Source organism: Lonchura striata, chromosome 8, assembly GCF_050655825.1.
Source record: "Lonchura striata isolate lonStrDom1 chromosome 8, ASM5065582v1, whole genome shotgun sequence".
Classification (NCBI taxonomy): domain Eukaryota; kingdom Metazoa; phylum Chordata; class Aves; order Passeriformes; family Estrildidae; genus Lonchura; species Lonchura striata.
The window spans coordinates 28,878,127-28,894,761 of NC_140710.1; the positions used below are offsets into that span (position 1 = coordinate 28,878,127).

At 47.0% G+C, this 16,635-nt stretch overlaps 1 protein-coding gene across 21 annotated transcripts in view; it reads left to right on the plus strand.

The window, feature by feature from the left end:
* RASAL2 (RAS protein activator like 2) overlaps positions 1–10,509 on the plus strand; it is a 163,047-nt gene extending 152,538 nt beyond the window's left edge. For 14 of the 21 annotated variants that reach the window (XM_085586675.1, XM_021545893.4, XM_085586665.1 and 11 more), the window contains 5 exons: positions 36–170; positions 1,243–1,445; positions 1,859–1,946; positions 3,797–3,827; positions 5,710–10,509. In XM_085586675.1, coding sequence (XP_085442801.1) covers positions 36–170; positions 1,243–1,445; positions 1,859–1,946; positions 3,797–3,827; positions 5,710–5,840 — 588 coding nt within the window. In that variant the 3' untranslated portion in view covers positions 5,841–10,509. The remainder of the gene's footprint in view (positions 1–35; positions 171–1,242; positions 1,446–1,858; positions 1,947–3,796; positions 3,828–5,709) is intronic. The other 7 variants (XM_021545896.4, XM_021545899.4, XM_085586669.1 and 4 more) reach the window with 3 other exon arrangements.
* Positions 10,510–16,635: the final 6,126 nt, after the last annotated feature.

The following is a 16,635-nucleotide window of genomic DNA, read 5'->3' on the forward strand; positions in this document are numbered from 1 at the left end:
TGGTGGATGCTCACACCCAGGTGTCTCTGCCCCAGGTGCAGTCACCAGTGGACTCTGCCACGCTGTCCCCGGTGGAGAGGACGGCGGCGTGGGTGTTCAACAATGGCCAGTACGAGGACACCAAGAAGGACATTGCTCAGAACCTGGACGAAGTCAAGCATGCTGAGAAGGTAGATTTGATTCTGAGTACTGTGCACCCCACAGCGAGTTCAGAGGGACTTTCAGGCCCTGCTGTCACAGCATCACACATTCTCACACAGGTTATATTGGTTATAGTGATCACTAACTCTGTAAATAAAGTAAATCGGGATTTACTTTATTTTACTACATTTATTTACTTTATGCACTGAGCATAGCTTAGGACATGCACAGGGACTATGCAGGGGCTACAGCTCAGCTTTCATCAGTAACAGCAGTCCGATTTTTGTCTTGGGCTTCTCCTGAGGCAAATGCTGGTCAGCCAGGTACTGCAAGGTTTCTGAGCTGCACAGAAATCTGCATGATCGGTTTTTGAAAGTGTATGTTTTTTCAGTAGATCCCATTTTTCCAAATACAGTTATACAGCCATGTGTTGCTGTGGGGATGGAGTTGTTGTGTAAGAGGTCTGGTATTTTGAGAACACAGGGAGTGAGCAGAACATTTAGTGGACAAAGAAACAGAAACACAGGATTGTTAGGAAAGGTGAATGAACCCAAAACAAAGGAATATATTGAGATTCATGGCACTATTGCAGAAATGATTGCCCAGAGTAACAAGAACAAAAGCTCAGCCAAGTAGCCTGACAGGCTCTGGTTTGCAGTGACTGGTTTGCTCTGACCCACCCTGATTGATTAGGTCCTGAAGAGTGAGCTTCGTGTCCTACACAGGTTTGGGTTTGTAAGTTTGGGCATCCCAGGCCCTTTCTGCAGTTGAGCACTGTTAGCAGCATCTACCTGAGAACTGCTGGAGTCTGGAGTAAGGCGGGATGTGACCAGTCAAGGATGAGGAGCCATGTCAGAGCCCTCCTACTGCTGGAATTGTACTGCAGAGTGATACCCACAGCATGGGAGCAGCTGGATGCTCCTTCTCTACAGTTGCCCCTGCTTCTCACATCCTTTACTTCAATCACCTTATTTTTTATTTAAAAAAAACAAAAAAAAAAAACCAAAAAAAAAAAAACACTCCCCTAAAGAGCAGCAGAGCATTATCGGGATCTGATTTCCTCCTTTTTTTCCTTTGCACCTGGCAATCTGGCACCCCCAGTACGAGCAGGAGATCGCCAAGCTGAAGGAGCGCCTGCGCGTGTCCAGCCGCCGGCTGGAGGAGTACGAGCGGCGGCTCCTGGTGCAGGAGCAGCAGATGCAGAAGCTGCTCACAGACTACAAATCTCGACTGGAAGACAGTGAGGACAGGCTGCGCAGGCAGCAGGAGGAGAAGGACAGCCAGATGAAGAGTATCATCAGCAGGTGAGGCTTTGGAAAGCTCGGGACTGGGTTTTCCCCTGTGCCACTCTATGGTTGGAGCTGAAGAAATGGGCATGCAGGTGTGGAAACTTTCCTGATATTGTCAAGAAGGTAAAAGAAAATATTTAGGAATTTTCAACTTAGATCTCTGAGTCTAGGTCTATTTTTGCTGTTGTTTGGAATCTGTACATTAAATTAGTTTTTCAGAGCAGTGCAGGTTTTGGCAGTGTCCATCCTGAAAATAAAAAGGCTGAGCAACTGGGAGTGTATGATGGAGAGATAAGCTTTCCTGAGAGCAGTAGAATTCTTTTCTTGGAGAGCCAGAAGAAGCAGAGAAATCAAACCAACAGGCCAGAGTACCTGAAACACTTGGGAATATTGACCTATCCTAATTTGTCCCTCTCTTTGCCCATCAGACTCATGGCTGTTGAAGAGGAGCTGAAGAAGGATCACGCTGAGATGCAAGCAGTTATTGATGCAAAGCAGAAAATTATTGATGCACAGGTAGGTGAAGAGTTCAGGATCTCCCAGAACCTGTGTGTAGAACCTGTTATTGGCCCCTCTCTCCCGCCCCAGCACTGTTCTCTATCTTCTGAGCTGTATCAGCCACCAGTGTGACACGTGTCACTTATTGCCTCTGAGAGACAACTGGGCTTTGAGGCAGCCTGGCAACAAATCCCAAGACTGATCACATCTTCAAAACCTTTGCTGCTTTGTGAGATCCCAAGGGAGTAAAGGAATAGCAGTGCATTGTGTAGATGTTCCAAGTGTGGACCTGGGACCTCTGGGGAAGCTGTGCCCCACCCCAGCATAGTTTAGCTGCCATGTGCATGCATCTCAGCTGTGCCAGCAATAGCATGGCTTTGGACAGTGGAGTCCAGGAAAGAGAATGCTGCAATGGAGCATTGTCCTGGGAATGTCACGTGTGGCATTTCACCCCACTGGACATCCTGGCAGTCCTGGGGAAATGCCCATTTCCCACAAACCTGCAGCTCCCACCTCGGTCACCCTGGGCAGCTGTGGGGAGGGGAACCTAGTGGGAATTGCATGTGGGTGTATCCTGTGGGGTCATTCCAGCTTTTCCTCTGTGTCTGTGCTGATCCCACAACAGAACCCGGGACTGGTTTGTATCTGCCTGCAGTGTTATGTTTGTGGTATTTGCATCTGGAGGGTCTCTTTCCTGCTTCTGGGCTTTTCAGTAGTTCCATATGGAAACTGTCTTTAATAATTTTTTCATGAATAACCTAAGTTATTTCCTGCATAAAGAGTGGTGGTGGGAGTCTCAGCTGAACATGGTTAAACATGGCACTGAGGTATTAGAAATATTTGAACTTCTGTGGAACTGCAGGGAAAATGTAAAGCAGCAAAGAGCTGTGTTTTTTGGAGATAGGCACAGTCAGGGCATCCTGTTGTTACAAGCATGGAATGGCAGCTCATCCAGGCAGCAGGCTGGATTCTGAAATGGATGGATGCATTTTTCATCTGCCTCAAGAAGATGGAAGGGCAAATATGCAAAGTGATTTTTGGAGGGGAGAGATTGTGACTGAGTAAGAAACTTGCCTGTTACCTGTGTGTGCCAGGAGGCTCTCAGCCTTGGTGTTGGTTATGGGCTAGCAAGGTGGAGCATGGACCACTGTGTCACCAGCTGGCAGAGGGAACCACTGCTGACCTGTGAGACCTTCAAGTCATCAGGGCAGGAAGGGTGTAGTTCTTGGTCACACTTCATCAAGTGATGCAGCATTTATCGCCTGTGGTGGAAGCCAGTGAAAAAACAGGAGCAAAACAGCATTAATGATTTCTCTTTTTCCTGGTCAGGAAAGGTCACTGCAAACCTCACCTGCTTCACTGTCAGGCAGTGCATGGGGGAAGTGCAGCTGTCACTGCCCTTCCTCGAGTACCTGAGCAGAGCAGGAAACTGGTGAAAGGTTCAGAAGAGACTCACCAGGCGAGCCTAGATGTCTGCTGGGTTCTGTAGCAATCCCTTGAAGTCATGCTTGGAAGATTTTATTTACTCTGATTCCTTCAATATCTAGAAAAGGAAAGGTTTTTTTTTATGTGAGATCCATCGAGTGGGGCTGAAACCCGGCTCGTCGTGCCTGGGTGAAGAGTTAAAGGCTGCCAGGAGCAGCAGTGACCTGGGATCCTGTGCTTAGGGACACCAGCCTGGGATGGTTTGAGGGATGCAGTGCAGCTCCCAGCACTGCCCCCACGCCCACAGACACGAGCTGTTCCCCTGGCTCTGGTGCCTGAGCAGGGATAGGTCTGGCCAGACTCTCTCCTCGGAGCGGCACAGCTGCAAAGAGAACTGGCCCAGTTGCTATTGCAAGTGACATCTGCACTGTGTTAAATTACAGGTCATAAATGGGGATGAGATAATTCCAACAGGCAAGTAAACCCAATCAGTTCTCTAGCTGAGCAGTACCCAGTCCTGGCGCAGCACACTGACCTCCTACCCATTCCAGCTCCTCCTGTTCCCTGTGCCCTGAGTGAGTTAGATACGTGCCTGGTAGATCCAATTTTCCTTTCAGTGAGAAGATGCCTCTACTCACCAACCTTGTGAGATTGATTTTCCAAGTGTGGGTTTCCAGCTGTTTTGCAGACTGGCTCAGTGAGTGTTCAGCAGTGTCTGGAAACACCCAGCCCTTCATTTTCAACTCTTTGGAAAGATTTTTTTTTTAGAAAATTTTTCAGGAAAAGTTGCAGAAGGAAAATTTTCATTTTAAATTGTGTGTTCCAGGTGAAATACAGTCAGAGGAGTAGAAGCTTTGCCTGGCTGAGGGGCACATTCTTCTGAGGCAGTTGTGTTCTGCAGGGTTCATTTCAGCGTGGGAGAAAAGGCTTGTAAATCCTCAGTTCAGTGTTCTCTCTGCTCCCATCAGCTGGACTGGGATGAGGGCTAAGGCAGGCCTTGTGCCTCCTCTTCCTCTGTTGGCTTTACACAGAGCTCGGCATCTTCAGGGCTGTAACAGAAGCAGGAGTTTAATTCTGCATTGTTTTGCACCTGAGCACTCACCCCTGTTGGGCAGCCTGCTGAGAAAAGCAGACACTGCTAATTGGTGCTGTGGCACGCACTGATGTGCTGGGATCTGAATCCCAAGGGGCTCTGCTAGCACGTGAGTCTCCTGAGCAGTGTCTGAAGAGTTCCTTAATCTTTATGCCTCGCATGCATCATTTTCCCCTCTAGTTTGTTTCCCAATGGGCTGGACTGGGAAGAGTTCCCATGTGCAACTTGTTTTGGTTGAGCAAATTAGGCATTTTCCCTTCTCAAAGAACAAAAGCCAATCAGCTGGTGGCATGGAGAGCACAGTTACCTTCCTGCTATCTCTAGCACTGCCTTCTGCAGCTGCATTATTATTAGCTTTTTGGGGGAAAGATGGAAATTGTCATCTCTGATTATGCCAACAACTCCTTGGCTTGCCCCTCCAGTGCTGTATCCCACTGCAGATATCCCACTGTTAGCAGGCTGGGTCTGGTGATGGGTCATGTCAATTTAACAGCACACATCCCTGAGCTGTCTGCTCCGAGAGAGGCTGGCACGTTCTGTGCAAGGACAATCAACCAGGCATTCGTGGAGCCCCCCGAGCTGGAATGGGTCTAGGAGCAGCGTGTTCCATGTTTGTTCTTTGTGTTCTGTCGATGGCATCTCCCCTCCACCCACAGTGCCCTCTCCCCCTCACCTCCAGTAACCCTCAGCGTTAGCTTTGGCTGCTGCTTCTCTGTGTTGCTGTTGCACCGTCACCGCAGGCTGCCATTTTCTGCTTTTTTATTAATTTTATTTATTTATTTACTTATTTATTTCAAGCATCCCATGAGTTTACTCTGAGCACACTCCATCCAAAGCACAGAGATGATGGTCGGCAGATACCACTTGCACTTTTCTCTGCCAGATGAAAACCCCCCACCACCACTTTTATTTTCTGCTGCCTGTTTCTGTTTTTCTAACGTACTTCTAAAACGTAATATGGAAATTGGCTACCATTGTTATTAACACCGACCCCCTCCCACTCCCCTGTGGCAAAACCCTGCTTGGCTGGGTGGAGCCTCCATACCCGGATCGATTCCCTGCTGTAACTCGGATTCGTCGCACCAAAAGCCCCGGAGGGCCGGAGCGGCCGCAGAGGAGCCCGTGGCACCCCGAAAACAGAAAGAGGCAGCCAGCCCATCTCGCCAGGGACCGCTGGCCCAGCTGCCTCTGCCCAGAGCCAGGCCGCTCCCAGCGAGGGCGCCGGGCGTGCGGCAGCTCTGACGCTGTGGGGTGTCTTTGCAGGAGAAGCGGATCGTGTTCCTGGACTCGGCCAACACGCGCCTGATGAGTGCCCTGACGCAGGTAAAGGAGCGCTACACCATGCACGTCCGGAATGGCAACCCTCCCAAGCTTTCCATCACGGAGAATGGTGAATTTAAGAACAGCAGTTTCTAATTCTGCAGGTGCTGCCAACCACCTCCGTGGAAGAGCAAGACGGAGCAGAGCCAAGACCCCTCACCGTCACTGATTGTTGCACATAGTTCTTCTGTAAAAGGAAAGTTGTATTGTTTGAAGATTGTATTGTTTGAAAATTGTTCTAAAGTTGTTTTAGAATTGTATTTTAAAATTGTATTTTAAATTGTTTTAAGATAGTATTGTACATTCAATAAAATTGAAAAAGCAACTCTGAAGGGTGGGCTTTAATTCCCCACTCAGGGCCAGGAGAAATAGGCTCCCCAGAATAAGTCCTTGTGGATCACTGTGTAAATAGAGGGAGCTCTTTGGTTGTGTACAGAAAATGCCAATGTAATATACCAAAAGGAAGTGAATACTGTAGATTTTTTAATTATTGCTATTTTTTATTATTATTATTATTATTATTATGTTGTTGTTGTTATTGTTGTTGTTTTTCTCTTGTTGAAAGCACTGCAGTCCTGGGAGGAGGAAGAGGGGAGTGTGTGTGCGTGTGTGTTTTGGGTGAGAGAGGTGAGCAGCAGGTGAGCTGAGGCAGCAACTGGCTGATAAAAGGACATGAATGGAGTGAAATGAATTCCATAGGAAAACTCACCAGCTGGGTTTATTCCCCTCTTCCCCAGCTGGTCTTTAGCTGAATGCAAACTTGATAGCAAACGTTTTAGCAAGAGAACAGGCTCTTGCTGTGTCCCGTACCTACTTCCAATACGACTCTGTCATAAAAAAGTTTTTCTGAAGAAGGTACAAAGTGGGAGCAGCAAGCTGGATTCCTGGAATTTGCACAGTCAGGCTTCCTGTCAGACAGAGGGAATCTGCAGGATTTTGTGGTAGGATTCTTTCTTTTTTACCCCAGTTCTGATGCAGTTTTATATTTTCTGTTTGGAGGATTTACAGACCTGTAAATACTTTTTTAATGATTTCTAGCCAATCCCCACTGTACACCCCCTGCAGAGGCACCCTGAATTCCCTCTCTGCTCTCCATCAGGAACAGATAGGTTAATCCTCTCGGGAAAGGGCTAACCAAAGGGTGCCCATGCCCAGCACAGGAAATTCCATATGCAAAAGTCCCTTTTTCTAGAGGATTTCTGTATTTTAATGCTTGCTTATTTTCACTATTTCAGCCACTTGCTTAACCAGCGTAGTTCCAATGAAAGGTGCTTTCTGCACCTTTGTTGAAAGATCTTCCATTTCTGCTGAAATTTTCCTTTCTCTGGATAATTTAAAGGGATTTTTTTTTTTAAGTTTTGTACACTGCCATTCTTTTCAGGAGTTTTGACTAAGCTTTTGTCTCCAATTCCTTTCAGTTGTGTTTCATAGAAGCATGATTCCAGACTGTGTGTGAATGGGATATCGCTCCTAAGTGACCTTCTCCTGGGAGATAGTGACATTCACAACCTGTAACAGATGAACAGTAAATGGCTTGGTATTGTCAATTCTCATGATTTCATCAAGTGCCACAATATTTAATCTGAGAGGGTTTGGTTTTTTTTTAAATCCCAGATTCTGGAGTCAAGTGTGAATTTTTACTTCCAGCTTTTGCTGTGCATTTTTCTAGCCCTCAGACTCTTAAAGTAAATGAAATTATTGCAGCATTGATTGAAATTGTTAATTACAGAAACATGCTGATAACAGCCAGTGTGACTAACTATTCACACCTGCTGTGGAAATTGGGAAAGTTTACTTCAGTTTGAGACAAAACCTTGATGAATTATTGGCAATACCAAGACCCAGACCTGGTGTCTGTTGCCAGGTTTGCCTGGTTTTTGGAAATGAATTCCTCCCAGCCCTGTGGTTGATGCAGGAGGTGGCAGAGCAGTGTGTGTGCTCTGGTGTGACGATGCTCAAGCTGCCATCACTACCCACATGTGTTCTGTGCATCTGTGCAGAGACCCCTGTGCTGTAGCAGGTGTGTGCATCAATCCTAGCCAGGCCTTCTGGAGCACTGCAGCGAGCTGGGATTTGGGATTATTGCTCGGCTCTTTGGGATCAGAGCTGCTCCGGCTGCTCGGGCAGGACTCGGTGCCACCGGCACTGACACACCTGGAGTTGTGCTCTGCATTGGCTCAGCAGTGGTTACTTTTCCATACTTGCCAAACCGTCTTCCAGCTCTAGATCCTTGCTGACCTCTGATATTTTATTCCTCAAACTGTGCCTTTAAGTTTCTCCTTTCTCCCTTCAGGCATTGCAGCCGTAGCAACTTCTCCAGTTTGTGCTGAGCTGTCACGTGAGGGCCTCTTTTACACAAACACTTTCTGTGGGCTCTTTGGGATCTGCATGTCCCTGTAGCCATGTACTGTAATTGCACAGCTGTAGCATGGGGAAACATGTTCCCATCCCTTTTGGGATGGGCATGTGAACTGCTCCCTTGTGGCACCATGCAGGTGATGTGGGTGTGCTGTGAGCGAGGTGTGAGTGAGTTCCTGTGGGGCTGCACTGACAGAACAAGGCAGAAGCAGATGTATTCTAGGAGAGTTATTCCACCATCACTTTGGGAAACCTTTCCCTAGAGCTCCCCGGTGCTCTGGTAATGTCAGAGGTTGCTGGCTGACCTGTGTGGTTTGATGCTGAGGGCTGAGGTGTCCACTTTGGTTTCTGCAATAGGGGCAGCATTTCAGCCTGCACTTTTAGAGGGGAAATAATCCCTGTCCCAGTATTGGTGAGGTCTTTGGTAGTGCATCATTCTAATACTGTACCTTCTCCTGTGTGTTGCTCAAGCTTGAAGAATGCTTGTAGGAAAAAGCAGCAGCTCTCTCAAAGCCTGACCCCTCTCTATGGTCTCAGAGCTCGTTGCTAGGCTGGTTGTTTCTCTGCTTTTCCAATTTCTCCCCTTAGGTGCCAGGCGTGCTCCTCCAGCTCCGCCACCGAGGGGTCACTGCCTGCAGACCCTGGAGGGGTGAAGGTTGCAGAGTCAGTGCTGCAAGACTGGAATTGATCTGCTGCAGCACAAAACACTGCTCCCGAGTCCTGCAGGCAGCTGTCTCTCCTAGTTTGTTACCAAGCAGCCTTCCAGAAAACTTTCAGCTGCCTCAAGCTGACAATATGTGAAAATGCCAGTTTCTATTTTGTCCAGACTGATAAAATCCAAGTGGCACTAAACCGCGTGTCTGTTCAGGAGCAGGAGCCCTGCCTGGGCTGGATCATGTTTGGGTTTAGACTCATGGCCAGTGGACTCTGAGGGAGTAAAAAGTGATGGGGAGCTGGCTTTGGGTTCACACTCTGAGCAAAGGCTGATGGCTGTGTCTAATGCTGTGCAAGGAGCTGCTGCTCTCACTGGGGAACAGATGAAGTAGTGCAGGAAATATTGGATAGCCTGGAGGAATACTCATGTTCTTCAGACTGAACAGGAAAGTGCTGGCCACATTTGGTAGTGTTCTAGGAGGGTTCTGTCCAAACCTCAAAGCCACCTGGGGTCCTTGAGTGCTCAGGAAAAGCTTGAGGCCAGCACAGCAGGACAGGGAGATGGAGCAGCCTCTTGTGTGTGACCTCTTGGCAGGCTGTGTGTGGTGTCTGCAGTGTGAGGTGGGCAGGGTGACAAGGGACAGGCTCTGAGAGGACAGAGGGAGCATGGCATAGGCAGCAACCTGTAAATCCCTGTTCTTTAAAACTGTAGGAATTCAGGCCTTTTTTTGTTTTGTTTTTAGGCGAAATAGATTTCACATCTAGGAATTACCAGCTGTTACTTCCCCGGTGTATCTGAAATGGGCAGCTTTTTACAAAAGCACAGATCCATACAGCTACACATTTTGTCACATTCCTCTCCAGTGGCATGACTCAGGCAGGGAATCTACAGGAGCATGGAAAGGGATGCATGTATTTTCTAGTTAGAGACTATGAGGTGTATCCACTAATAAATTCTTTATCCATTTAATAAATCATCAAAGAAGTGGGGTTTATTTTGCATTCATGTAATTGCTTTGGTTTGGCTGTGAGTTTTTCCCTTATGATATATTCATTTCATGTTTTGATGCTTGTGTAAACCCACCAGCTTTTAACTTGGAAGTCCCTGAATTTTACAGCCACATCCATGGAATGTGTCAGCAATACTTACTTGTGTGGATGAATTCTGCTTGTGTTCTGCAAAAATGTCTGTGTTATTCCTGGAGAACAATTCCTGTCCCAATTGAACCATGACGTGCATTTCCATCAGTGGTGGGCATGATCTGCCAGAGAAAAAAGGGTAAAATTTAGGGTGATGTTTTTAAGTGTTTCCTTCTCCACAGTAAGTTAGCCCCCAGAAGAGTGAGCATGTCCTTACAGATCATGCCTGCCAGGAATCCTACCTGCAAAAATAGATTTTCTGTCTCAAGGGCCTTAAATAAGAGTGTTACTACACAGAACTATTCTACAGTGATAGCTCTAAATAATTTATTTTTTATTTCAACAAAGTACACCTTTAAAAAGGAATAAACTTGTTTTTCAAGCCGTATTTTTATGCTTGTAGCACTGGACTGTTTGGTCTCTGAGATCCATTTCTGCATTTCATTGCCTGGGTTTGTTCTAAAGAAGATTTATTTTTGTTCTGTGAATAATTTTTGAAGGTTCTTGTAATATGTACAGATATAGATACATTTGAGGACTTTTATTGATATTCCTACAAAGAATACAAATAAACTTTAACTTTAAACAGTTTGGACTTGGTAAACTTAGGCTGATTTAAAGTCCCCCTCTTTTCTGTGCTCGGGTTGTGTTCGTGTAAATGCAGAGGGTGGAGGGGAAGGAATTCCCACTGTGACAAAATGTCTGGGACAGAGAAGCTCCCGCCTGGAGCAGCCTGAGCAAACCAAGGGCTCCGGGGAGGGGAACAGGATCAGTTCCTGCGTCCTGAGGCTGGGAAATACCTGGCATTGTGGCGTGAGAGAGCGACAAGCTGTGGAGGCACGGAGAACTGCTCTCTACTTCCTTTAGCTTTGGGCTTTTTCACTGAGTGGTGAAAAGAGAGTTCCTGTGCATTAATTACCATGGTTATTCCCCTCACATCAGACCAGTGAATGTGCTCAGCCCGGTTTTCCTGTTCAGACCATTCCTAAATCACACATTCTCACACAGCAGCCCAAAGATGCAGAGTCAGAGGCATGGACATGCAAAGAGATATTATTTATAGGTTCACAGCAGATGCTGGATTCTAAGATGTTTACATTTATTCTTCATATGTGTATGAAATCTTGTGTTTAGTAAATGGGAAAACCTTCCACAGTGAAGGTTTTACTGAGTGTAAAATCCATACTGAAGGGGGGGGGGGGGGGTTGGCAAAGTCTCTTTATTTGCATTTCACAGAATTATTCTTTCTCCATAGATTCAAGCCTGCAGGATGCACACAGCATACCCATGGTGCCAGTATGCCCTGTGTGCTCTGCTCCAGCCCCTGCATGGCACTGGGATAATATAGCAACAACTGGGGCAAGTCTAGACTTTTCTGTCTCAAACCTAGGTGTTCTATCCTGCAGAGGGCTTTGAATTTCACTTTACTCCATGTGTAAAACTGTATGTGAATGTGCAAATTATTCTCCCATTTCCAGCCACTCTGGACAGAGCGCTCAGGGCTCTAGAACCTGTCCTGCCACTCTTCCCAAGTTCACTTGGGAAATTCTTTGGGAGAATCGCCCCTCCAAGAATCTTTCTGCCCAAAGGATGCAAGTGTACAACCTTGACTGATTTCCAAGGATGTGTGCTGCTGCTTTATGTTAAGCAGCAGCTGTTGCTTAGATCCATTAGCAGATGGAATAGCAATTTGCTTACGCTGAGATATGAGTGTGAGGAGAAGAGAGTCCTTGGTCTTACTAGAACCCATCTCACATTGCTGCCCTTCACCTTTCTCCTGGTCCCACAGATTAAATATCTTCATGTCTCCAGAAGATGTATTAAATTCCTGCTTTTTGCTGTAGGGGTAGATCAAATATCCTGGTTGTAGGCATGAAACCTGGCTACCTGTCTGTTCTTCCTGCAGCCAGCATGAATTCCTTGTCCTCACTCAGCTCTGTCCTGCTGATGTGATTGGAAATGTGAATTCTGTGGACCTGAGACCACGTTTCAGGACCCTCCTTAGCCCAGCTCAATAGCAAAGCAGCCTGGGCTGAAATGGAAGGAATTATTACTAATATTGCAGATTCCATTGTGGCTGCAGGAGCAGGGCACTCAGGATGGATGTTCCCAGCACCCTCCAGGTGTTCCCAGTTTTTCCCAGCTTTCACACTATGATGGGACTCAAAGGGCTGTTCTGTCACCATTGGAGGGGGACCACAAGGCACAAATACCCAGTGCTGACCCCAGTGAAGGATGATACAGTGATGACAGGATGCAACTCAGAGTGAAAAGTGACCTGCACAGAGATGAGTGACATTTCTCACCACCTTTTCTCTGCTGTCCAGGTTTCTGTTAGTTGCAGGGTGAAGATGGTGGGAGCAATACTTGCTCTGTGTGCCAAGGTGCAAGTTCTGCCTGCAGTGAGGGAGGAGGAGTTAGACCTGAGCTGCAGGATGCAGTTACTACAGGATGCAGTTACTCAGCCCTTCCCTCCCTTTACGAGGGTCTGACATGGACCATCCATGCAGGACCCTACCTGAAACTCCACTAGGGATTGTTCCTGTTGTTGGAGGGGTTGCTGTGAGGATCTGCCCTTCCTCCCTTAGAGGACAGGGCTTGCCCTGCCCTGTCAGGCAGTGGGGCTGTGACTCCCTGAGCATTCCAGTGCTGTGCAGAGCGTCCTGCTGCAGAGCCAGCAGCATCTCTGAAAGGAGGAGCTGCCCTTTCCAGGGACACAAACTAGGAATGTCCAGTAAAAAACAGCTCTCTGAAGGCTTTGAAAAGATGCTGGTGGATTTCAGTTCTTACCAGTGAGAGAATTTACTGTGGCAGTTAGCTGCAGTGCCTGGGAGCACACATCCCTTTGGGCACGGGGCCTTGCCCTTGGGTTTGTACCTAGAACAAGTCCCTTTTCCCTAGACCTCAGGTGTGGATCATGGCCTGTGTCTCACAGTTCAAAGCTCTGTTCCTGAGTGCCACTGCTGTGTGCATTGGTTTCCTCAGCACTTTCAAAGGACTTTTTCCAGGACTCAGGACTTTCCTGGTGAGAAGAATTGGTGGAGGACTGACTTCCCTTTTCCTCAGTACCAGAAGGTACTGCAAAAATTTCATTTATATTGTTGGATGGTTATTAGGATCAGGTAGGCCAGAAGAACTTAGACCTGATAGAGACCTGTCATAAATGGGATTAAGTAGAGCTTTCAGATTTTTCTCATTCTTTTGGAAACTGAGTGACAGCTCCCTGTCATGCCAGGATCTGTCCTCTGCTGGGGCGCATTTACAAAGTCATTGCTGCAGCAACCAGTAAGGCTAAAAAAGTGGATAAAATACTTGCCATCTCCTCTGAGGCTGACTGAAAGGCAGAGAGATTGTTGCTCCCTCAGTTACCTATCTTTTGTCATGGGTTTTTATTGGGGTTTTGTGTTGGATTTTTTTTTTTTTTTTGGGGGGGGGGTGGGCTTTTGTTTTGTTTTGTGTTAGGGTTTTTTGTTTTTTGGGGGGTTTTTGAAAGAAAGACTTTCCCTGTGGGCAAATTCCAGACTGTGGCTTTGGGAAAACAGGGATCTTAAAATGGAAGGTCCATGTGCCCCAGCTGCTTACTTGACAGCTGTACTGCTGGAGTCAGCCGTGTGCCTAAGGGGAAGAGGGAAAGGCTGAAGGAATCCGTGTCCTCGATCCTGCTCACAGCTCACCACAGCAGTGCTCTGCTCACTCCCAGGTGTTGTGAGAGCCCTGCCCATGTGCTGCTGTCTGGGGGGTTTCTTGAGGGTGTTTGCTGTGGTGATGTTCTCCCCAGTTGCTGCTCCCACTTGGCTGCAGGGTTTCTCCTCCCTGGCCAGGGACAGAGGCTCAGAGTTGTCAGGGGCACCTGGGGAGTTCACAGCAAGCAGCAGTGGTTATCCCAGAGATCAGAAACCCTGGGGGAAAAGAATGATTCACTGTCAATAGTGCTGACGGTGCTTTTCAAGTGCCTTTCGAAATTACTAAAATGACCTCATCAGTTGATAGCTGCTGCAGAGTGCAGCCACTCCACTCCTAGAGGAGGTGGGTGGGTCACCAGGAGCTCTGGTGGCAGCACAGCTGCTGCCCTGCCCTCAGCCCAGGGCAGGAATGGCTGCAATGCTGCGGGGCAGGAATGAGCTGCTTTGGCAGATTTGTCCTCAGGGAGGAGCTCAGATAGTCCCCGAGTCAAAAATACGCAGGCATCTGATTTCAGGATGATTTCAGGATCCAAGTATTTGGCTGGTTCTGGATGTGAAGATTTGAGCAGGTTTTTCCACGGTGATTTGGTTCTGTGCAGCTTTCTTGGATTCACAGCTTTTCTGCAGTGTGCCCAGGTGTAGGACTGTACTGGCGCTGATTTATTCTTTCACTGGGGCAGGCCTGGTCTCATGCTCATGCTCCCCAACAAGAGATGCCCTTACAGATTGGGACAATAAATACTAAATACCTGGCCTGTCCCTTACCCTGAACGTTAAAAGCAATTTTTGTTCCATATATGTTCACTGCACTTCTTGGCACGAGGTTCCCACAGTCTTTGGAGCATCAGCGCTGGTACTTTGGCTGCTGGATGCAATCAATAGTTTGAAATTGTTAAAGTGACAATGAAGTTTTTATACCTTCCAGTACGACATTTGCAGTTGACTTTTATCAGGGATTTGAAGGTGAGATGTGCATCATCATAAAGAGACCATCTTGGTGGGCTCATCAGTGGTGATACTTTTATCAGCTGATAGAAAACCTGGAGGAGCCCAGTGACCTGCAATCTGATCAAGTTGGATCTGGCCCAGCCCAGTTTGTGGCAGGCTGGCTGCTTTCCCCATGGAGAAAATGAAGAGAATCAAAAGTTTTGTCATCATTATTTCAACCTACCTGTAGTTCTTCCATGTGAGGATTGGTGTTTTCATTGCCAGGGCTCCACAGGGAACCTGCAAGATTTTAATTTCATTTTAGTCTCTCTAAAAGCTGTGAGTGTAGTGGGTGAGTACATACCACACCGGTGCTTAGTTTTTCCTCATTTCTCACGTTCCTGCTGCACTTTTTGGCTTCTAAGGGTCACAGCTATCAGAGGGGCCTCTACTGGAGTGAGTCTGGAATGAATTTGATAAATGATTCCTACGAAGGCATGACATGAACACACTCATTGCTACAAGTGTTTCCTTAACCACCACTCCCTTATCAGCATGAAAAACAAGTATGTAGAGTATCTTGGGAAAATACACTTGTGCAGATGCTGAGAGAGCTACAAGCCTTATCAGCAAACAGGTTCAGTAACATTTGCAATTCAATCCACTTGGAATGGCTGTCAGTAGAATGCTCATCTTTCCTGAAAGCTTCAGGCCATCCCTGCTAACTCCAGACCTCTCTGAGACCACATCAAAATCTGTTGCTGTGACGGTGTCCATGGAGACTTCCCAGTCGTGTTGCCCTTTAATTTGTGTCCCACTGAAGAACTAAGAACATAAAAAGCAGGACAAAGCAGGTGCTGCCCAGCTAAACAAATCTCTCCTTCCTACCCACAGGTCTGGGCTGCAATATTTCACTCACAGAAGTGATATTTACTAGGAAAAGTGAACTAATGATTAATGGTTGTGCAATAACATGTTGATGTAAATAAAGAAGCTTACATGAGAAGTGGACACAGAGCAATAATCACAGACTTTGTTTGTATCCATGGGGATGAGCTGGAAACCCATGTCTGTGCTCACAGAGAGCAGGACAGCCCATCTCAGCAGCAGGGCCTCATGTAGGGGAAGTTGGCTGCTAGGAACCATGGTGAAGGATCTCTCTTGGGCTGTCAAGCAGCTGCACAGAACGCTGTGGTTCACTCTGAACCTGGGCTCTCAAGGAATCAATTAATTCTGGAAGAGGTGACAATATTGGTGTCTGTAGCCTCCATGTTTTTATTTCTGAAGGCTCTTCACCATGGAACATACTCCTCCTTGGCAAATTCTTACCCCAACAAAAAAGGTCAAGCATTGAGACTCTGAGTAAAGAGCCTCAAGTTTCTGTGACCAAGGAGTGGTATTTGGGAGTTGGGGGTGTTCCCCATGAAGGATTTGCAGCAGATCTTGCTGCTTCAGCTTTGGACAGATCCTGGATAAGACATAGAAAGCTGTTGTTTTAAGTGGAGGTCAGAAGATCACTACCAGACTGGAAGGTAAGAATCTCTCTGGAAAGGAGGGCAATAAATTGTCATAAAATGCAGTTCCAATACCTTGATTTGCAGGTGCAGAGTTTGTGGTAATTTGGACTGGGGCTGTGGAGCCTCACCCTAATGGGTACAGCTGTGAGAAACAGGTGAGCAGCCTTGACAGCAATGAGCCATGCAGTGCCCAGGTGCACTGAGCAACCACAAAAGGGAACAGAGGGCACACAGGTGAAATGCATCAACATGAGGGGATAAAAGGCTGGGCTAAAGAACAAGAAGGGCTGATGCTTGAAGCCATCTGGAGTGGTAAAGGTGGTGCTCTCCATGGGTTGAAGCTTTCTGAAATTGTATGGTGATACTATATGTGTTGTGGCTGTCTCAGCTGTGATATATACTGTGACACTGATTAGCATTTATTGATTTTTGACCTCAGGATAAAAAGCATGGATATGCTAACAAGACTGTGGAGGATTCAAATTTGGGAGCTATCCTCAAATATGTGAGAACCAGAGCATCTTGGAAAATTAACTGAATGGGCTGGAATAAAAAGAAGAGGGTTCAGCTGTGGAAAAACAAAGGGAAGT